The sequence below is a fragment of the Mytilus californianus genome, unplaced genomic scaffold (assembly GCF_021869535.1).
Source record: "Mytilus californianus isolate M0D057914Y unplaced genomic scaffold, xbMytCali1.0.p SCAF_10, whole genome shotgun sequence".
In the NCBI taxonomy this organism is placed as follows: domain Eukaryota; kingdom Metazoa; phylum Mollusca; class Bivalvia; order Mytilida; family Mytilidae; genus Mytilus; species Mytilus californianus.
In genome coordinates, this window is record NW_026262582.1 from 26,606,978 (window position 1) to 26,625,976 (window position 18,999).

Genomic DNA, 18,999 nt, shown 5'->3' on the forward strand with positions numbered 1-18,999 from the left:
TTTGTTCAATCATTAATGACAGTGAAATAGTGAAATAATAATTGGCTTTTAGCAGCCAGTTTGGTTCAGTTTTGTCAAAATAAGCAAAGAAACATCGCTAATGAATTATTCACTTGCAAATGGATAATTCAACCTCATTAAATCCTGTTCATGTGAAGTTCAAATGAACCCCTTAGCTAGAGATGGGTTACGCATGAACTAAGCGTGTTCAGGTATTAAAAGAAAAAGAATGTCAACATTGGCAGTGAAACAAGGGTAAACCATTTGGTTGACTGATTCGATCTTCAAAAACTCATTCTTATACAGGTAAAGACGATTATTAACATATTGATTTAACCTATAATATCAAATCAAACAGACCTACAAAAATCCAATTGCACGAATTTGCTATCTATTTATATCTTTGTTTATGTTTATATCGGGTAAGATGACCGTCGGCAGTCTTCAGAAGGTCGCCTCGATAGCTAATAAGATGACGTCTAGACTAAAATACACACGAAATGCTGATACATACTATCGAGTCTATGCATCGTAAATTGTTTATTTTATATTTTTTTAATTTGGATATACGTTTTAGTATGTTGTAAGTTGAATATGAGAATTTGATTCAAATCGGTTAACATGAATTTGACAGCTAACGCCCCTTTAAGTTTTAAACTGAAATTCTTTTTGAAGTTTTTCACAATTGTCAATTTATTTTTAATTAGCTTTTATCTTGTAATCTTAACTGTCTTGCTCGTGGTTAAAGTGTTCCGGTATTCCACATACAACTATCATTCTTATCTCGAAAAAAGTTCGAGTGTACTTTGTTATTATTTTTATTATCATTCAACCAGATACCGAATGACGTGTATGGATCCATTTTAGAACTAATAGAAATCCATGAATATCTGTTTTTTATTTGGTGTGACTGTAACGATATAAGTGTATGTAAGCTGCGTCTATCCAAGTGATGTATTATCTATAACTATAATTAGTATACAAGATCAATTATTTTCGTCTATATATAAAAAGGAGATGTGGTTATGATAGCCAATGAGACAACTCTCCACACTGTTTGTTTTCTTCAAAGTGAAATGAAATGTGAATTTTTCATGGATATGTTATATTAACCTATAAAAATGTGTTTAAGAGTTTTCAATGTGACAGCTACCTAACAATGATAAAATTAATATTCTAATCAACTACAAACTGCTCACTGTCACTTTCGTCCATGGCATGTGGGATAAAAGCTGCATCTTCAAGAGAAGCGCCTCAATTCTGGACTCCATGTGTGATGTCCAGATTATGTCTTGTATACCCTAGATACCAGAGACTAGAGCCAACGTGCGCAAATTAACATGTTCTCGTCCGGAATATGCATCTAACTTGCCGCTGCACGTTAAACAGTAATCCATCATCATGAGACAAACAACTCATGTAGTAAAATGGTGTGTTTCTTTGATATTCAATATTCTTTTTTTTGTTCTTTTTTCACAAAAAGTGAAATAATAGACGGGTAAATATCTTCTCAAGAGATTTTAAAATCTTTAATCATTTATTTAATCATGTTTAAAGTCATTCTTGTACTGTAACTTTAGAGGAGATATGATTGATAGTTGTTTGACGAACGTCCAGTGGCAAATACTTCATGCATATTTATGACGGAGATTAATTTAGGGAATCTATTTCAAACAGGAAACAAGAAATTGCTTTTGTTGTCATTGAACATAAGAGAAAATTCTCCAAAAGGGGAGAGTCAATAAAGAATCATAAGACCAATAAAATCATACAACATTATGAACATATAGAGGCGACAAAAAAAAAACAGCAATAAAAAAATATAAACTGTTAACACAGAGATATGTCTTGCCTATTTTGTAATTTTGATAATGCAAATGTTGAAATTAAAGTAGCAATACCTTAACATGTAAGTTATGCAAATATTCAAAGTCAATGAACCATGAATGAAGGTACATGGCTAAACAATCTCCATGGAAATGAGATGTGCCAATGCTAATACAACTGCATACCAAACACCATTGACTTATCATAAGGTGTTCCCTTTAAACAAACCTAAACACAAACATTAACTTGTAAACTATGTAAAAGTGTCAAAGTCAATGAACTATGATGAGGGGTTGGGGCTATATAATCATGGAAATGAGACTGGCAATTGCCAATAAACTTGCATACCAAATATCATTGACTTATTATTACATTAGCTGGTTCATCTTAAACTGATCTAATCACAAACTAAATACATGTAAACTAAGCAAAAGTTTCAAAGTCAATAGACCATGACTGAGGGGGCAGGGCCAAATATTCTCCATGGAAATGAGATGTGCTCATGCTTTATATACAACTGCAAACCAATTAATATTGGCCTACCACTAATGGTTCCCCTTGAACTGACCTAATCACAAACTAATGCATATAAACTAAGCAAAAGTTTCAAAGTCAATAGACCATGACTAAGAAGACAGGGCCAAATAATCTCCATAAGAATGAAATGTGCCAATGGTAATACAACTGCATACCAAATATAATTGACCTACCACTAGTGGTTCACCATAAACTAGACCTAATTACAAACTAATACATTGTTGACGCCGCCGACGCCAGAAACAGCATCATACCTCTGTCTCGCTTTTTTGACTCCGTCAAGGCGAGACAATAAAACAGGTTACTACAGATTGAACACGAAACTCGGACCACCACAAGAAACGAAAAAATCAGAAATATAAAGATATCTAATAGATAATTTATTCATAGTGAGTAGCCATTTTTGTTGGTCGCTTGTTACATAACCTCACTCAAATTTAAAAGAGACCACCAAAAAGGGACCAAATAAACAATTGCTCCTTGTATGCATTCTGACCAATTATGCACGCTATCCCGCGTGAATATTAGATATTTATTTGAAGTTACCCAAGTTATATGATTGTGTCGGATAGTTTTGTTTCATCTATATTTCAGTTTTCATTGAAAACAAATATTTGTTCTGGTTGAATGTCACGGACAGTATACACCATGCCCTCTCATAACGACGTAATTTGTATTTTAATTCAAGAAATACTGAAAAGCTTATTTATTCACTGTGCAATATGATATTAACTTGGCATGCCATGATTCATGATAGAAAATGCGGACGTGAAAGAAAGCACTTCATCAAAGCGTCAACATGAGATTACATTCCGCGGAGGTTACATTTCGACGATTTCGTCTTTAAAAAACAAAATATACGTGTATCTAAAAATAAATTTGTATTGAATTTTTATGTTGACACCCTGGACCCATGTCGATCTGCTGGATGTAGAATTTTACGGAAAAAAACTACGGCTCTAATTTAAAACTGTCATATTTTTGTTTGCATAGCACAGACGGGGCTAATTATTACAAAATAACGTGTAAATGAACTTTAAAATAATTTGCAAATTCAAAATTTTTGATTTCCACCAATTTGTCTTGTTTTCTAATAAAAACAGTTAAGAGAACGTATCTATCATTGTTTTAAAACAACGCCGGATCGGAGGTTACCGAAGCTTCGCTAAAAACAAAGACTTGTTATTCCATTTTCTTCTTTTTTGTTTGTTATAAATAAGAAAATAATGAATTATAGAATTTATTCTACTTATAGCAATTTACAAGTTCTTGGTACAGTTATTTCGTCACAGAATCTATCGTACCTCGGAAATGCTGGCGTTGAATCAGGATTTGCTTGTTAGCAAAAGTTAAATTTTCGATGTGGCCACAGTCCTCGACCACGCTAAATATTGTTGCAAACTGAGTCAAAGTGTCAAACAATCAAAATGAGAGTAAAATTACTTTGGTCAGAGGAAGTGTGAAATTCTTTAAGAATTTGGACATTTTGAGCGTTCTGGTTTGAATCCGGTTATTACGTCACATTAATGACGTCACAAAAATATGATTTTATACTATAATAACAAATAACGATATACGTAGATATGTTTTAGCTATAAAGGATCCACCTTATATTTCTTTTATTTTTTGTCACCTCACATGGCCAATATCGGCACTTCGTGGCCATACTCTTTAAAATATAATGATTTTGTTGTTAGGAGTACAGAAACATGTTTACAACATTATTTTGTTATTCAGAGTATAAAAGGGAAATTTTTTTTCTTCATACTAAATACTAATCAAAGGTGGTACATATTAAAAATAGTAAGACGAGATATAACACAAAATAAGTAAACATCATGAACATTGAATAACAGAAATGCATTACAAATTGTGTCAACAGGTCAAATTAACACGAAAGTACGATTTGAGAGTATTCGCATTACTGAAAGCTAGTTAAAAGCCAAAAACAATTAATAATAACGAATCATGCATTAAAGACTAAAATCAATTAAAACACATCCCAGGCAGGGATTTGGTGTTTTAACGCCATGGACAGTCAAAGAAGACATGCTTTGTGCATTGCCAAAATAAAAGTAACGACAGGCAGTAGGATAGTTAGGATTTAACCTTATAATAATATGTATGATGTTATGTATAGATAAAACAATTTCTAAATAGAAAATAGACGTGGATGTGTATATATATATATACATCCCAAAAAAAAACCTTCGAAAAGAATACAAATCTAGTTATGTTTTAATTTGTTGATGACATGTATGTTAAATAGTTGAATATACATAACTTACAGCATGGAGCCAAAAGAAATATTACCCATTTTTGATAAGAAGCAAATTTCAATAAAGTAACTGATTTTGGTAGAGGCAAATCATTTATAATAATTTTATTCAAAAGTTATTTCACATATTCCTTTCTTTTTAGAATACGATTGAACACAATGTATATAAAACGATAATAATATTTTAAGACAACAACACCCATCAATTACCGCATGGTAAGAGTTTATTCTGGTCGACATGTTTCGCCATCAAGCGTGGCGTCTTCAAGACGCTTGATTGCGAAACATGTCGTCTAGAATAAACTCTTACCATGCGGTAATTGATGGGTGTTGTTGTCTTTATTATCGTTTTATTTACTTATCTAGTGAGAGACAACTGTGAATACCTTTCGGCATCCCCCCACTATTACCCAACCACACGATTACCACTTCAGGTGTTGGTTTATCATATATAAATACAATGTATACAAGTGTCACATAAAAATACTTACTCCTAATGCAGCTCTGCACAGTGGCTCTGGAAACACCTTTTCAAATTGTATGTTGAAGCGTACATTAAATCCTCTTATTTCTGGCACTACTGGTAGTTTTTCGGTTGGAAGAACTGAAAATTTATCAAAGATCAGCAAACAGTAAAGTCATCTAATTTTTAAACATATGATAAAAGCTATTGTGCATCTCAATTTACAAGAAATGAAAAATACAGTTTATATTGTAATGATTGCCACTTGGTCCTCTGGACATCCACTAATCGGTTTATTGACTGAGTCATAATTCATAAACACCTCTGCTAATTTAGGTTTACAATGCTCGTTGGTCATGTTGGTTCTGAAACAAATTTAATTGATATGAGGTCGCGAGGTCAAGGATCAAATTCATAGCAGTAATTAAAAGATAGATTTGTGAATCTTTTTGTGTGACAAGACTATATCTGGTTAAAAATATGGCAAACCTTTGCCGAACAAAGCTCGAAAATGCTACTTGAATAAAACAAAACGCCTTTGGTTTAATCACTTGGTCAACCATTAAGGACACTATGCCAATTTTGATAAAAAATGAATCTAGACATTATATTTGTTTATATTCCAGATGAATTTCTGTAAAAGTAACAAGTCACACTAATCAAAGTCCTCTTCATTAGACCATATCCTTGTTAAAGATAAGGTTGTAAAATGATAAAAGGGAGGGCAAGTTTGCGATAGCAAAGATGCAATTATCTATTTTCTGTTATGCCATTATGTGCCAATACATTTATGCTTACCATTGATAATATTAAAGATATAAAACCAAAGAGTAATTTAAAGTACCCAGCAACTTAAAAGAGACTTTATTATTCTTGAATTCATGTTGTATCAAAATCAGTGTAATTCTTACAAGCACTATGCCAAACATAAAAGACAAAATTAAAATAAAATTTTCAAAACTGGAATAACGTCTTGTAACCAAGTAAAGAATTCAAAAGGATGTGCATTTCAAAATCGATACTATGTGTGTGTATATATAAAATTTGATATGCATATCATTATAAGTAAAAATCTGGTATGTTTTGGTTTATTTAGGTTAAACTCTAAATAAAAGTATGCGTACCTCCTACTAAGGATACGGATACTTAATCAGAAGTTCACCTCTGTGTTAATTAAAACAGTTTTTTTTCAAGGTCAATGGTGCGTTAATAATTAGTAACCTTTTAAATCTGTACCCGCTAATGTCTGAAAATTCAAAGGTTATAGTAGCTTTAATTCCACAATCAGTGTGTTTGTTGTATGTGACAACCAAACGTATACAAGCTATCACAAGTCATCATTGATATTTGTTAAGGTTGAATTGAGGTCCATACAGATTGCACATTTATCTATGCTTAACAAATTCGTATGCAACTTTGACGTAAAAGGTACATATTATATAGATATACATGTATAATGCGCAAATATACATAGTGATATGTATGCCATACTATATATTTCCCTTAATATACATGTGCACTAAATGATAGCACCAAACAGAAAGAATACACTATTAATGAACAGATATATCATGTTATGGAGGGGTATTTGCAAAAAATACCAGTCAAGGGACTGTGAAATTTCCCAAGACTGGTATTTTTCGCAAATACCCCTCCATAACATGATATATCTGTTTAATTACACCGAATAGATTTTAATTGAAAATCTCTGTACAGGTGAAGGGAATTTTTTTTATACTAGTAACTGTATTCCATAAACATGTTTATGCAAAATTTTGAGGATAAGTAGAGTAGAGACTATCATAGTACAGCGGGAATTATACATGTACTTATACGCGTTAGCACTGTCTTTATGTAACTTCATGGTATCTATGTGTAAACGTCATTGTCATTCCATCTCATTAACCCTCTTGCTCAGTTGGAAAGCAAGTAATTTTTGACCCCAAGTCTATCAGCAACAATAGAGTCACGTGACCGTGAAAATTTAGTAAACTACGGATGAGACAAACCTCATTTTTACTCACTAAAATACCACTGTCATGATAAAAACTTATTGATCAAAATAATCTTGAATATAAATAGTTTTAACGCGTCAAAACTTTCACATCAACTCAAAGTCCTTCATTCTTTTTTTTATCTTCAAACTTGAAGTTTGTGTGCAAATTGTCTGGTCTCCTGATCGAAAAATCAAAATATTTCGAGGAAACTAAAAATGATGGGCTGAATTTAAATTTGATAAAGCATCTCATTAAAACAAACACTCGATATGAATATCTAGGCAATAGATCTTTGGATACGCAAACGTCAAGTTATTTTCAACACGAAGCGGTGGTATTTTTGCCGATTTGTGCAAGTGGTTATCTCCCCTTGATATCACCAGTCAAAAATAAAAACCCAGCAAAATGAATAAAAATGAGTTTATTTTACAAAAAGCAAGAAGAAAATAAATGAAATTCGATTTACAACTATGTTATTATAATATTAAGAAGAGATACTGCTCTATTTTTCAGAGAAGGATTAGAAGTAAAAATTAAAAGACAAAAAATTGGAAAAAAATAAGAAATGTCACCTAGAAACCTAGCTGAATTGATATAAATTAGCTCTGGCTGATGAAAATTACTTTGTATTTCTGTAAAATTCTGTAAAAAATGATACTTATAATTATAAGTGACATACTTTTGAATTTTAAAATCATCTTTACTGTAAAATTCAATTATTAAATTAGCTAGCACAGCTAGTAGACCTTGCCAAATTTCTCAGGGTATTTCATAGTATAGATTATGAAAATAAACTTTTTTTGAAAAAAAAAAAAAAAAATGGGGCTTCTATTCTTCAGGTTGCTGTATCAGCTGATATACATATTTATAAACAAAGTATTGTATATTTTACCTTAATGATTGGATATTTATATCAGAAATGAAAGTTGGTGGGACAAATCTTGTGCTTTTTACTCAATGATTAATGGATTATTAAATTTATCAAGAATTTGCCATTTGAATAAATTCAATTTTGTGAGAAAACATCTCTATGAATTTTTCTTCTTTGACTTGATAAGCTAGTTTTTGCACTTATTACTGTAGCGTATTTAGTAAAGAGATAATCAAATAAGCAAGGTTTTTAAGTTATAGATATAATTAACTGACCTTCATTTCCTTTTTCATAAGTTTTTTCCTCCAGAAATTTTCTTTACGTGGCATTTTCCATTGCTATTTTTTGTGCTTTTGTCCATCCATAGGCCATCATTAATTTGTCAGATTTGTATCCAGTATGAATGAATGAAATTTTCTAAGACGTACAGTTTTAAACGCAATAAAAATGATCTTTGTTTCACTTTTCCAATGTGTAAATTTTCACTATGCACATGACCCTGACACATATTTTGTTAACGTTATGTAGTATTCGTAGGGTTAGTTTTAGGTCATCAGACAGACCATCTAGAGATGTCCGAAGAACTACCCAGAAATCTCTCTCTTCCGGTTGAAATAATGGCTATTACAGACGACTATTCACACTAGAAGAGCAATCGGCCGTTCCTGACTGCAGGAACGACCATCCAAGGTATATATCGGTCTTTAGATATACTCGGGATCACAACAATGGCGCTGCGAGCAATTAGCGGGCAGTGTCAGAGCTTTTAGGTTTTTTTTTAAGGTTTTTGCCGTGCCGGTTGTGGACGGCAAAAATAGTAAGGCAGGAGGGGAAAAGGTGATTTGGTTTATTCCAGCGAGGGAATAAATCATTTCAGGCACTCGTGGAGTATTTTGGAGGAATACTTCACGGTAGTTTAGGAGAACGGATTGTTCAAGTAGACGACAGGTTGCCTTGCTGACCCTGAAGGGACAGCTGGGTACCAGTCACCGGTAACCGCAGACCAGAAGGACGGGTTACCAGTCGTCTTGTTATTGTTTTGTTTTTCAGGTAACTGCAGACCAGAAGGACGGGTTACCAGTCGACTTGTTATTGTTTTGTTTACTTCTGTTAACCGCAGACCAGAAGGACGGGTTACCAGTCGTTGTGTTATTGTTTTGTTTACTTCTGTTAACCGCAGACCAGAAGGACGGGTTACCAGTCGTTGTGTTATTGTTTTGTTTACTTCTGTTAACCGCAGACCAGAAGAACGGGTTACCCGAACCAGAAGTTTTTGTGTATTTAAATAAATAACTTGTGGTATTCTAAGTGTGTTGTTTGTTGTTGTTTATTCTTTAAATTAATAAACTTTGTTATAAATTATTGTTCAGTGATTTACAGTTACAAATGTCGGTTGTGAACCTAAACACTTGTAGCTTCCAAGAGTTACTCCAGCTCCCAAGTATAGGCATAAAAACTGGGGAGCAAATAATGGACATTAGGGAGAGCAGGGGCTTTGTGACCGAGTAAGACTTGGCCACAATCTCCCACCTACGAGTAACAAGGGGCCTCTTATCCAGGCTGGACTTCAGCCCAAATGGAGGTGGCCAAAATATTGGGCCACCACCTCAGCCCCAAGACAGGCATGGTGAGATGTTAGACAGGGAAAACACTCTCATAGACTGGGGACACATTGCCCCACAGGGAACACCATCCCAAGTACAAGGCAAATCTGCATTTAGGCAAGAAGCATGGCACCAGGGGCAAAGTCCCGGGCCCTCGGAAGGGCCCAGCCAGATGGACTCTGCCTTCCTTGAATATAGTCCATATCCCGGGGATGCTAAAGCTAGACCCGAACCCACAGGGAATTTGGACGGGGGCTTCACGGAACAGTTGCAGAAAAAAGAGTGGAGTCACCATATTGGTGACCCAAAAAAGGGTTATCCCCTCACCACAGAGGTATTATTAGGAACAAGCCGTATTGGCCAGGTAAAGACAGTGAGTGGGACAATAATAAACCGACCTTTGGGGAAATACCTTCATACCCCATGGGTCACATAAGCAACTATGCAGGTCAGGGGTCAGCACCCTGTAACCAACCAGCTCACACTGGTGGGGTACAGTATGAGACACCCTGCAGTAGGTATGGCAAGTGGCAAGACTATAGGGGCGAAGACACAAGGCAGGCCCCATCATATATCTATGGAGAGAGGCAAGACAATGGGGGTGAGGACACAAGGCAGACCCCATCCCGTGCCTATGGGGATAGGCAACCCCAGAACCAGTATAATCAAGGGTATACGCCGGTGCCCCCACAAGGGGTCACCGCAGGCGGGAGTTATGGGCAACAGGCCTACCAAGTACCATATATTGAGGATAAGCCTAGGGAAAACACAAGGGGACCCGACAGCAGAGGTGGGGCACAAGGAACTTCAGGTGGCATCTCTAAAGTTACCAATGCCCCAAAAAATATTAAGTATGACGAGAAGGGCAACTGGCAGGCCTTTTTCACAAAATTTGCAAGGTATGCGGAGGTTTGTGAATGGGGTCCACAAGAATGCAAGGACCAACTTTGCTGGTGTCTTGAGGGAAAAGCCAGTGAGTATTATGCCCTCATAACAGAAAGAGACCAGAAGGTCAGTTATAGGGAGCTTGTGGAGAAGCTACACAAGCGTTTTGGTTTCAAGGCGCTCCCCGAGACTGCCCGGGTCCAGTTTAACAATGCCCGGCAAGCCCCTGAGGAGTCTGTTGAGGACTGGGCTGATCGGGTGTTGTCCTTAGCGACCAGGGCATTTAGAAACCTTCCTGACGATTACATGTACGAGCAAGCCAAAACACGGCTGTGCCAGGGTATTGAAAACAAACAGTTGGGGGTGCAAGTCTCTAACCTTCAGCCCCAAAGTATTGAGGAGGCCATAGATAAAATACGGCTATTCCAACATAACACCCAGGCAATATATGGCAAGCCAAATCGGCGTGAGGTTAGGCAGGTAACTGATGGGCAGTATGAAGACCACCCTGAGGCCTTCCATGAGTATCAGGGGCCCCATGTAAGGGCTACCATGGCCCTTGAGAGGGCCCCAGTCAGTACATGGAAAGTGGCGTTAGAAAAGTCTGATAAGAAGTTTGAAAACAAACTTGGTCAAGTCCATGAAAAATTAGACGACATGATGGACCAATTCAAGCAACTCCTCACAAGCCCCATTGCAGGAAGCTGCTCACCTGGCAGACAGACAGGGACAGAAAGTTGCCACCACTGTGGGGAGAGGGGTCATTTCAAAATGGAATGCCCAAACTTTGAAGGTAAGTCCGTCTCAGGGAGTCCCTCCACTGATAGAGGGCCTCTATTGGAGGGAGTGTGCTACCACTGTTTAAAGCCTGGACATGTTAGGAGAGACTGTCTGGATTTACAGGGGAGGGATAAAACTGTTACCTTCATAAATCAGTTAAGCAGAACTTAAACAGGACCATTAAACTTAAACGGGACTACTCAGGAGGCTGGAGTGTGTCCCCGCAAATGAAGTTAGGCCTCTCAGTAGTTGAGTCTGTACCCCAAGGCAGAGTAGCGGAGGTAGCTATAGTGGGCCCAGGGGAAGGTGCCAGGGACAGAGAGGGGAACAGAGAACCCAGTGTGTCGGTGAAGGTTAGAGCAGAGATTGAGTCAGAGCAGTGCTCCAATTCTGACAGGGAGGCAGCTCCTTCAGGCAGATTGGACTGCTACTTATTAAAATGTCTTGCAAACACATGTGCTGCCACAACAGAGACAACTTTCGCAAATGATGAGGAGACCCAAGAAAGTTGGGACTCCACCTCAGATGGTGAGGCAGATACCACTTTGATAGAAAGAGCCAGTGATGAGAAGATAGTCACAGTTTGCCCGCAATACCAGGGTTCGACATGTCCTACTCCTTTAGTTGACGGCGGAATGACTGACAATACTGAAAAAGGTCGCACATCCATCACTTTTGTGGACCCTTCCTCAACTGGAGAAATTGACAGAAAATCTACAGGGTCCTCCACGCAATTAACAAAAAGGCCACAACTGAAAACAACAGTCCAATCAACAAAGGAACAGTCATTAGTATAGAATCTTTATGTGACAAGGACTTATTATCGGCATCCGTTAATCCAGAAAACCCAAGGTTGAGTTTGTGGTCACTTTTTAAAGCAGATAATGTGGGCACTAGTTATTTTAATCTGCAGCCGCCACAGGTAGACAGTGGGACACCAGTCTTTTGTGTGAGCAATGTCACAGTTAGATCAGGTCCCAACAGAAGACAGTGGGACCCTGGAATTCCCTACCTTAACAAAGGTATAAATACAGTGCAAGTGAGGAAAAATGAGATCAAACTCTTCACGATGGAGAATGGATTAGCACAACCTACTGGGTCCAACTTTACAGAGGACATGCAGCCACTAAGTGGCCCGGACTTAGTTTGTATAAAGACAGCGAAGAGGTGGGATACGATCCAGAGAAGAACAATTTACAGTTGTCTGGGTTCCCGATTTGATGGGAACCCATTGTACTAAATTTTAGTGTATCAGTAGACCCATGGATACAAAGGGTCTGGTTGGGGGATAGGTTGAATACTTTTTAAAAATTGTTAGGGGGATAGGGTGTATACTGTTTGTTATAAATTGATGCATATTTTCTCTAAATTTGGTATGATTTCCGTATTTTGTTAATTTTTGGCGAAATTCACAGGGCCCACCTCAGTAGAGGGGGCCTTATTAATAAAACTGGGGGGAGTGTAGTATTCGTAGGGTTAGTTTGTGGTCATCAGACAGACCATCTAGAGATGTCCGAAGAACTACCCAGAAATCCCTCTCTTCCGGTTGAAACAATGGCTATTACAGACGACTATTCACACTAGAAGAGCAATCGGCCGTTCCTGACTGCAGGAACGACCATCCAAGGTATATATATCGGTCTTTAGATATACTCAGGATCAAACAGTTATATGACGTGTGTTGAAAAAGAAAACAATGTCACCGTCAATTTGTGTAGGGGATCAAGAAGGGTTTTAGTTACTTTGAAATGGAAGTATCGTATGGAATTGTGAAAAACAACAATTTTTAATCACAATTTCATTTATATATCTAATAAAATCAGTATCTTAGAGTACTTTGGAAACAGGTACAATGAAAAGAAGTTGAACATTCACTGTTTAAAACAAGAAACGCAGCCAAAACCAGCTACAAATTGACATGACTGGTGGTCACTAAAATTGATGTATTACAGTAAAAAATGATGGCTTCATAATTGTGTAGAAATTCGAAATAGGTTACCCGGTTTTATTTAAGATTTTTATCGTTCTTTTCCGTGTTTGGATACGCAAACGTCAAGTTATTTACATTCGATGTTTTAGGCGAACAAAAAAGATGGCTGATAGTTTTTAGAACGGACAGGATAAAGAAATAGCAAATAAAAGTTATTTGGGACAATGTTTCTATGTCGTATTGAAACTATATTGCTCACAAAACCTACAAACTTTAAAAATCAATTATGATAAAAGCATGACAAGTTGAAAAAATAGTTTAAACGTCGATTTTTTAGCTGATTGATTTGGCGGACTTTTTGACGTCACCGACGACTGTAGCGCCACCTAATTAATTCCCCCTGCTATTGTTGCTGATAGAGCTTGACGACAACGGACGTTTCTAAAGACTTGCTTTCCAACTGTGCTGCCAGTTGTTTTACAAGGTTGCATTTTGTGTGCCAGAAAATACGACAGCTCGACGTCTGTGACGTCAGATGTCCAACAATGACGTAATTCGATATATGACGTCACGCCAACATGACCGTTACATTTGGGACCTATTGAAAAAAAATAAAACACTGTTTAATCGTTGGTCTTTTATTTGAAAAAGATACAGCAATGAGGAGAAGTTTGCATAAATTAAAACCTAGACATATGTGTCCCTCCGGCACAATCGATGTGGACACATGTGTCCCTCCGGCAGCAAGAGGGTTAAATCGTTCATTTGTATAGACGTCTTTTCCAATTTGAGGCATATTTACCGGCAGTGGTGAAAAACAAGCAAATTCGTCTGAAATGAGGAAAAAAGGTTAGAATATGCGAAAAATACACTGGCTACCAACCAATTAAAATCCGGCATTCTTATATAAGGTGTAATTATGTCTTGTAGTCACATGCGAAATTTATATATGATCGATGGAAAAATTTATAGATTTATAAAAATTTTACTTCTCCCAAAAGCTATTATAATATCGATTTAATTTTTTTTTATTGTCGCCCTTCTGTGGTTATGGTAGAAATAAAGTACAGTGAAAGCATCGAAATAACTTAATTACATACATTCAAATACATCTTCCGTGAGTTCCAGTGTAGATCTGTACTTTTGGAATCCGTACACACATTCATATGGTATATTTACGTCCTTTTCACTTAGGGAAAATACTGTCAAAACCGAAACTCTTTCTTTCACGTTTAAGTCTTCTTCATATTTGGTTTCATTGTATGAGAAACCATTTATGATTACAAGATTGTACTGGTAACCAACATTCCATTTTCTATCATCGTCACAGCATAATGTCTTATTCGGCAGATGGCAAACTAAATGAATATTGGCCCCAAATAATGCTGGCTTTTCCTTTAAAGTCCATTTGATATTTCCTACTAAAGGAAAGATCTAAACTAGATAAACCAATGACAAAAAAAAAAAAAAACACATGACATCTTAATCTTCGTTACAGAAAAATGTCCCCAAAAAATGTCATAAACAATAACCTATTTTTTTTTAGTATTTAAGCTATTTAAAGGGTGTCTGAATTATGGCACAATAACTTGGATACAACCTTTTCATTTGTGATATAATTAATCTGTATTGTTCCATATCGATAGATTTCTAGTAAGGTTTTCTATATAAATTGGATTTTGAATAAAAGTATATTGACCGCGCAAAACGCCGCTTGTTTTTCACATGTATAATTATGTCAAAAATAAGTAAAACCACATATTTACCTCGAAATGGCTGAAGACAAATGATAGGGAAATGTGTCAACGAGACGTAAATGCTTTTTTTAAAGGGACAATTATTGTAAAAAGGTTAATACGCTAAACAAATTTAAGCTTTTGTACGAGATGAAAGTAATTAGATGTTTTGATTTTTTATATTCTCATCTGATTCATACAATTGCTAACCTTAATCTTAATATTTTTATTTTCATACCGTCTTTCAAATTGAAAAAAGACAATATAAAAGGCAGAAGATACTGTAAATGGGGTATTATGTCGATTTGATGAGCCAAGGCATTCATATCCAGTAATCAACGCCACTTTGCTTATTTGAATATTATACTAAAGAAATCGGATACGGGTCACGGAAATTATATTGAAATGATAGGGAATTTTGAAAACAAATGTCTGTTTTAACTTTAATTTAAGTGATAGACAGGTTGCGGGGACAGAAAATAAATATACACAACAATAAACACCATTTAAACGAAACATAATGACTGTCGTTGCAAAAATCAAGGTTCCTAACTATTTTAAAAATCGAAGCGAGAGGCTTTTAACATTGCAGTATAAAATACAGGCTAAAATGGCTGAAACGTCAAATTTGCAAACTTCGTGTTGAAAATTGGCTAACAAGGTCATTACAAAAACAGGTTGCGGGGATGAAACTTGAAACTTGAATGTCCAAAGAATAAGCAAGTCCAAACCTTGTATGTGTAGTCGTTGAACTCTAGGTTCCCACGTAAAGTTAAAATGCCCCTATTTCAAGAAGAATAAACTCACGAAAACACGAAAAATTCACTAAATTCGCGTTCATTGTTTTGATTTTGACCGCCTGACAACTTTACGGAAATATCAGAGTGATTATAAACAAGGACTCTGTGACGGGCAACTTATAATATCCGTGTTTTAAAGATTTTAATGATATCAAGCCAGTCCAGTTCAAACTATTATCACGTGGTACAATTCTCATTTACATATTATGAATATTAATTAGCAAAAGTACTACTAATTTCTGGCTATGTTTAAACTGATTTTTATGGTTGCCGTATGCTGAGCTGTTATGCCACTGTACCCACTTAAAGAGAGGGTTGGCGCCCACAAACATGTTTACGTAGCCCTACCCCATTGTTCTACAGAAATGATTTTAGTTTAAACAACAAATTACTAGTAAGAATGATGTAAGCGTTCGTGTGTTGATTTGCAGTTTACTGTTCCTGATATCAATAAACTTACCTGCTACCGAAGAAGGTGAAATGCTAATCATGAAAATATATAACATGGTCACGTGAATAAAATGCATTCTATGAAAAAGCAACAGCTGAAAAAGACAATCCTTAATAAACATTTGTCTTTAAATTGGCACATGCATGCAACGTTAATATTGAATATTCTGGTACAACATTTATATTTTGAATTTAAGCACATATTGATTGACCATTTTAATGCAAATTCGTAGTCCCTACCAATCGCATGCCTTTTTCTCTGGTGACAGCCAAATATCTAGCCTTTCATCCTGGTCGATCAAGTTTGCAAATCCTACCCAATTGATTAGATTTTATATGTTTTGTGTTAAACATTGTTAAAAATGCACTCGATGTTTATCAATCAATCAATCAATCATCAATCATTTACACGCATATGTTTGCATTGAGCTAGCATCTGTCGATCAACGTAATATTTCATTGTTAAAAACGTATAGCGGTGATGAAGATATCTAAATATCATAGAAACGTTTTTAAAATTAAATTCACAAAAATGTATTGTTGTAATAGGATTCGACCTTTTGGAATTTTAATAGAAAAGGGTATTAAAAAGCAAGATAACTTAAAATGTATAAAGAATAGATGAGTCGCCCAAAAAATTCTGCAAAGCAGACCTAATCAACTTTAAGCCACAAAACACCTTTGAAAAAAGCAGAAATGCTTAATAAGATAAACGAGAGAGAAAAAATTTTGTACAACCCTATTTTGTATGAGCACAAGATGTGGTAGGATTGAACCCGTGTTACGTGCTCACCAAATTATACACAATGCAGCTACCAATATACAGACCACTAATTTTACAAAAAAAATTAAAAAAAACGTCACATACATGCAACTTCAACAGCAAGTCGACAAAATGTCGTTTTCCCCCACTTTCTTATGTAATTCGATAATTAATACATTTTAAAATTATATGCCGTTTTTCAATCATTACGTTTGTTTTAATTTTTTTCGGGACTTACACCAGTTTGCCTATTTATTTATTAAAGCAAAACTTAAAATTCTGTTTGTTATATGTGGTGATATTCTATTTATTATGTGCAGTATGTACATTGCAAAAGACCGTGTCTCCCTGCACTGATCATAGCTATGAGCTATGCCATTTCAATACAGATGCCAAATTTGGAGTGTAGAAGTTCGTGCTCGTAATTAACACGACACGCTCTTGCGTGTTCACAAAATAAGGACTTTAGCAACAGGAATGTGCTTCTCAAACAAAAAAAATACTGCAACAGAGGTATGAGGAATAGCGACTGAAATCGACACTACATAAGTTTGACGGTTACAAACAAACCTGTTTAGGAATCTGCATTGCAAATTTATTTAATAATTAATTTCTACAAATAAAAAAAAACAATCTTTAAAAACAATACAAATTCATTGACATTCAATCTATAAATTTGGTATTTCAACCATCAACTATAAGTACCCGCTGTCATGCCAGCTGTCTGTTGAAATTATTCGTAGAAACTCAACAAATCGGTTGTCAATCAAAATGTCCAGCATTTTGATGATACCATCTTCGGTTTACTTATTGTTGGAAATACATTGTTTATTTTTACAAATTAGAAGTTTTCTACGATTTTTTACTTTTACCTGGAGACGATGTAGTCAATTTTTCAATTGAGCATGGAGAACAGTGTGAGGCCTAGAAAAATCTAAAGTTTTGATATTACTGTTCAATTCTCAAGATTGTGATTGATGATTTGGAGATTCTGAAGATCTTTTGATTTTTTAAGTATCCACATCAGACTGGAACCGCTGGATGTATATCCCTCATCAAATGTTTCCAAAGCTATACTTTTACTCAATGTAGAATGAATGGGTTAAACACTTTGGAAACATTTTTAGTGGAACGTCATGACGTCCAGGTTATACACTGTTCTTAATACAGATTTTGTAAAGATCAGGTAAGTGTAACATGAATAAAGACGGATATTTTTATTGTACGTTTTAATGAATACCAAAATAAGAAGGACGGATTTGTGATTTTCTAGAATCCTCTTTTTAATGAACTATTTAAGGGTAACTGTTAATTCCAAATTCTTTAGTAAAACATCGGAAACATTTCTATTTTTTTCAAATAAAATAGGATTGTTTTAGGCTTAGTCTGCCGGAACAACAACATATTTGTCGCGAAGAGAGAAGAAAAGCATCTACAACTTTTGGCTTCCTGAAAGGATTAAGAATGCAAGTGCTCGTAGTTCATCGTAGTTTTGAATTAATTTAGAAAAGTGTCAAGTTCTGTTTCTTCTAGCTCGCGCTTTTCTCATTTTTTGGGCATAGTCCTTAACTTCACCAATCAATAACCTGCCGTTCTTCCTTCATTTGATAGGCTAGGAATATTTCGAGCCGTTGAGTCTCTAAAATGTCCATAGTTTAAGATGCAAAAATCTCCAGTTATAAAATGACACGCAGAATATATGAATTGTTATGGGAACGATGCACAAGAGTAAAGAGCAATCGGGAAGTTAGATTTTACATCCATGGCGGTAGGTCTTTAAATCCTTCTTGTGGTTGAAAACGATTCACACGGTTTGAACTTGATTTTGGATAACGGTCACTATCTTGCGTCGGACAAGGTCTTAAATAATTCAAAGTTGTTGATATCACCACACCTTGGACCAGACAAAACACCTACACAATCAATTTTGTCTTTGCAATGTAAAAAACTCATATATGGTCATTTGTTGAATTATAGATTTTCTCTATTATTCTGGCTTTCATAGAAACAATGGAAGGTGAGGTTGGTTAAATAAACTCACAATTGATACCAGGATAAAAAAAAATGTGTACGCCAGA

At 35.6% G+C, this 18,999-nt stretch overlaps 1 protein-coding gene across 2 annotated transcripts in view; it reads right to left on the minus strand.

Annotated features, from left to right (window-relative positions):
- The window catches only part of LOC127717861 (uncharacterized), a 38,534-nt gene extending 21,851 nt beyond the window's left edge, over positions 1 to 16,683 (minus strand). The window contains exons 1-3 of one of the 2 annotated variants that reach the window (XM_052223723.1): positions 16,169 to 16,683; positions 14,273 to 14,590; positions 5,134 to 5,246 (exon numbers count right to left, since the gene is read on the minus strand). In XM_052223723.1, coding sequence (XP_052079683.1) covers positions 5,134 to 5,246; positions 14,273 to 14,590; positions 16,169 to 16,280 — 543 coding nt within the window. In that variant the 5' untranslated portion in view covers positions 16,281 to 16,683. Of the gene's footprint in view, positions 1 to 5,133; positions 5,247 to 14,272; positions 14,594 to 16,168 lie in introns of both variants that reach the window. The other variant, XM_052223722.1, reaches the window with a different exon arrangement.
- Between the last annotated feature and the right edge of the window lie 2,316 nt (positions 16,684 to 18,999).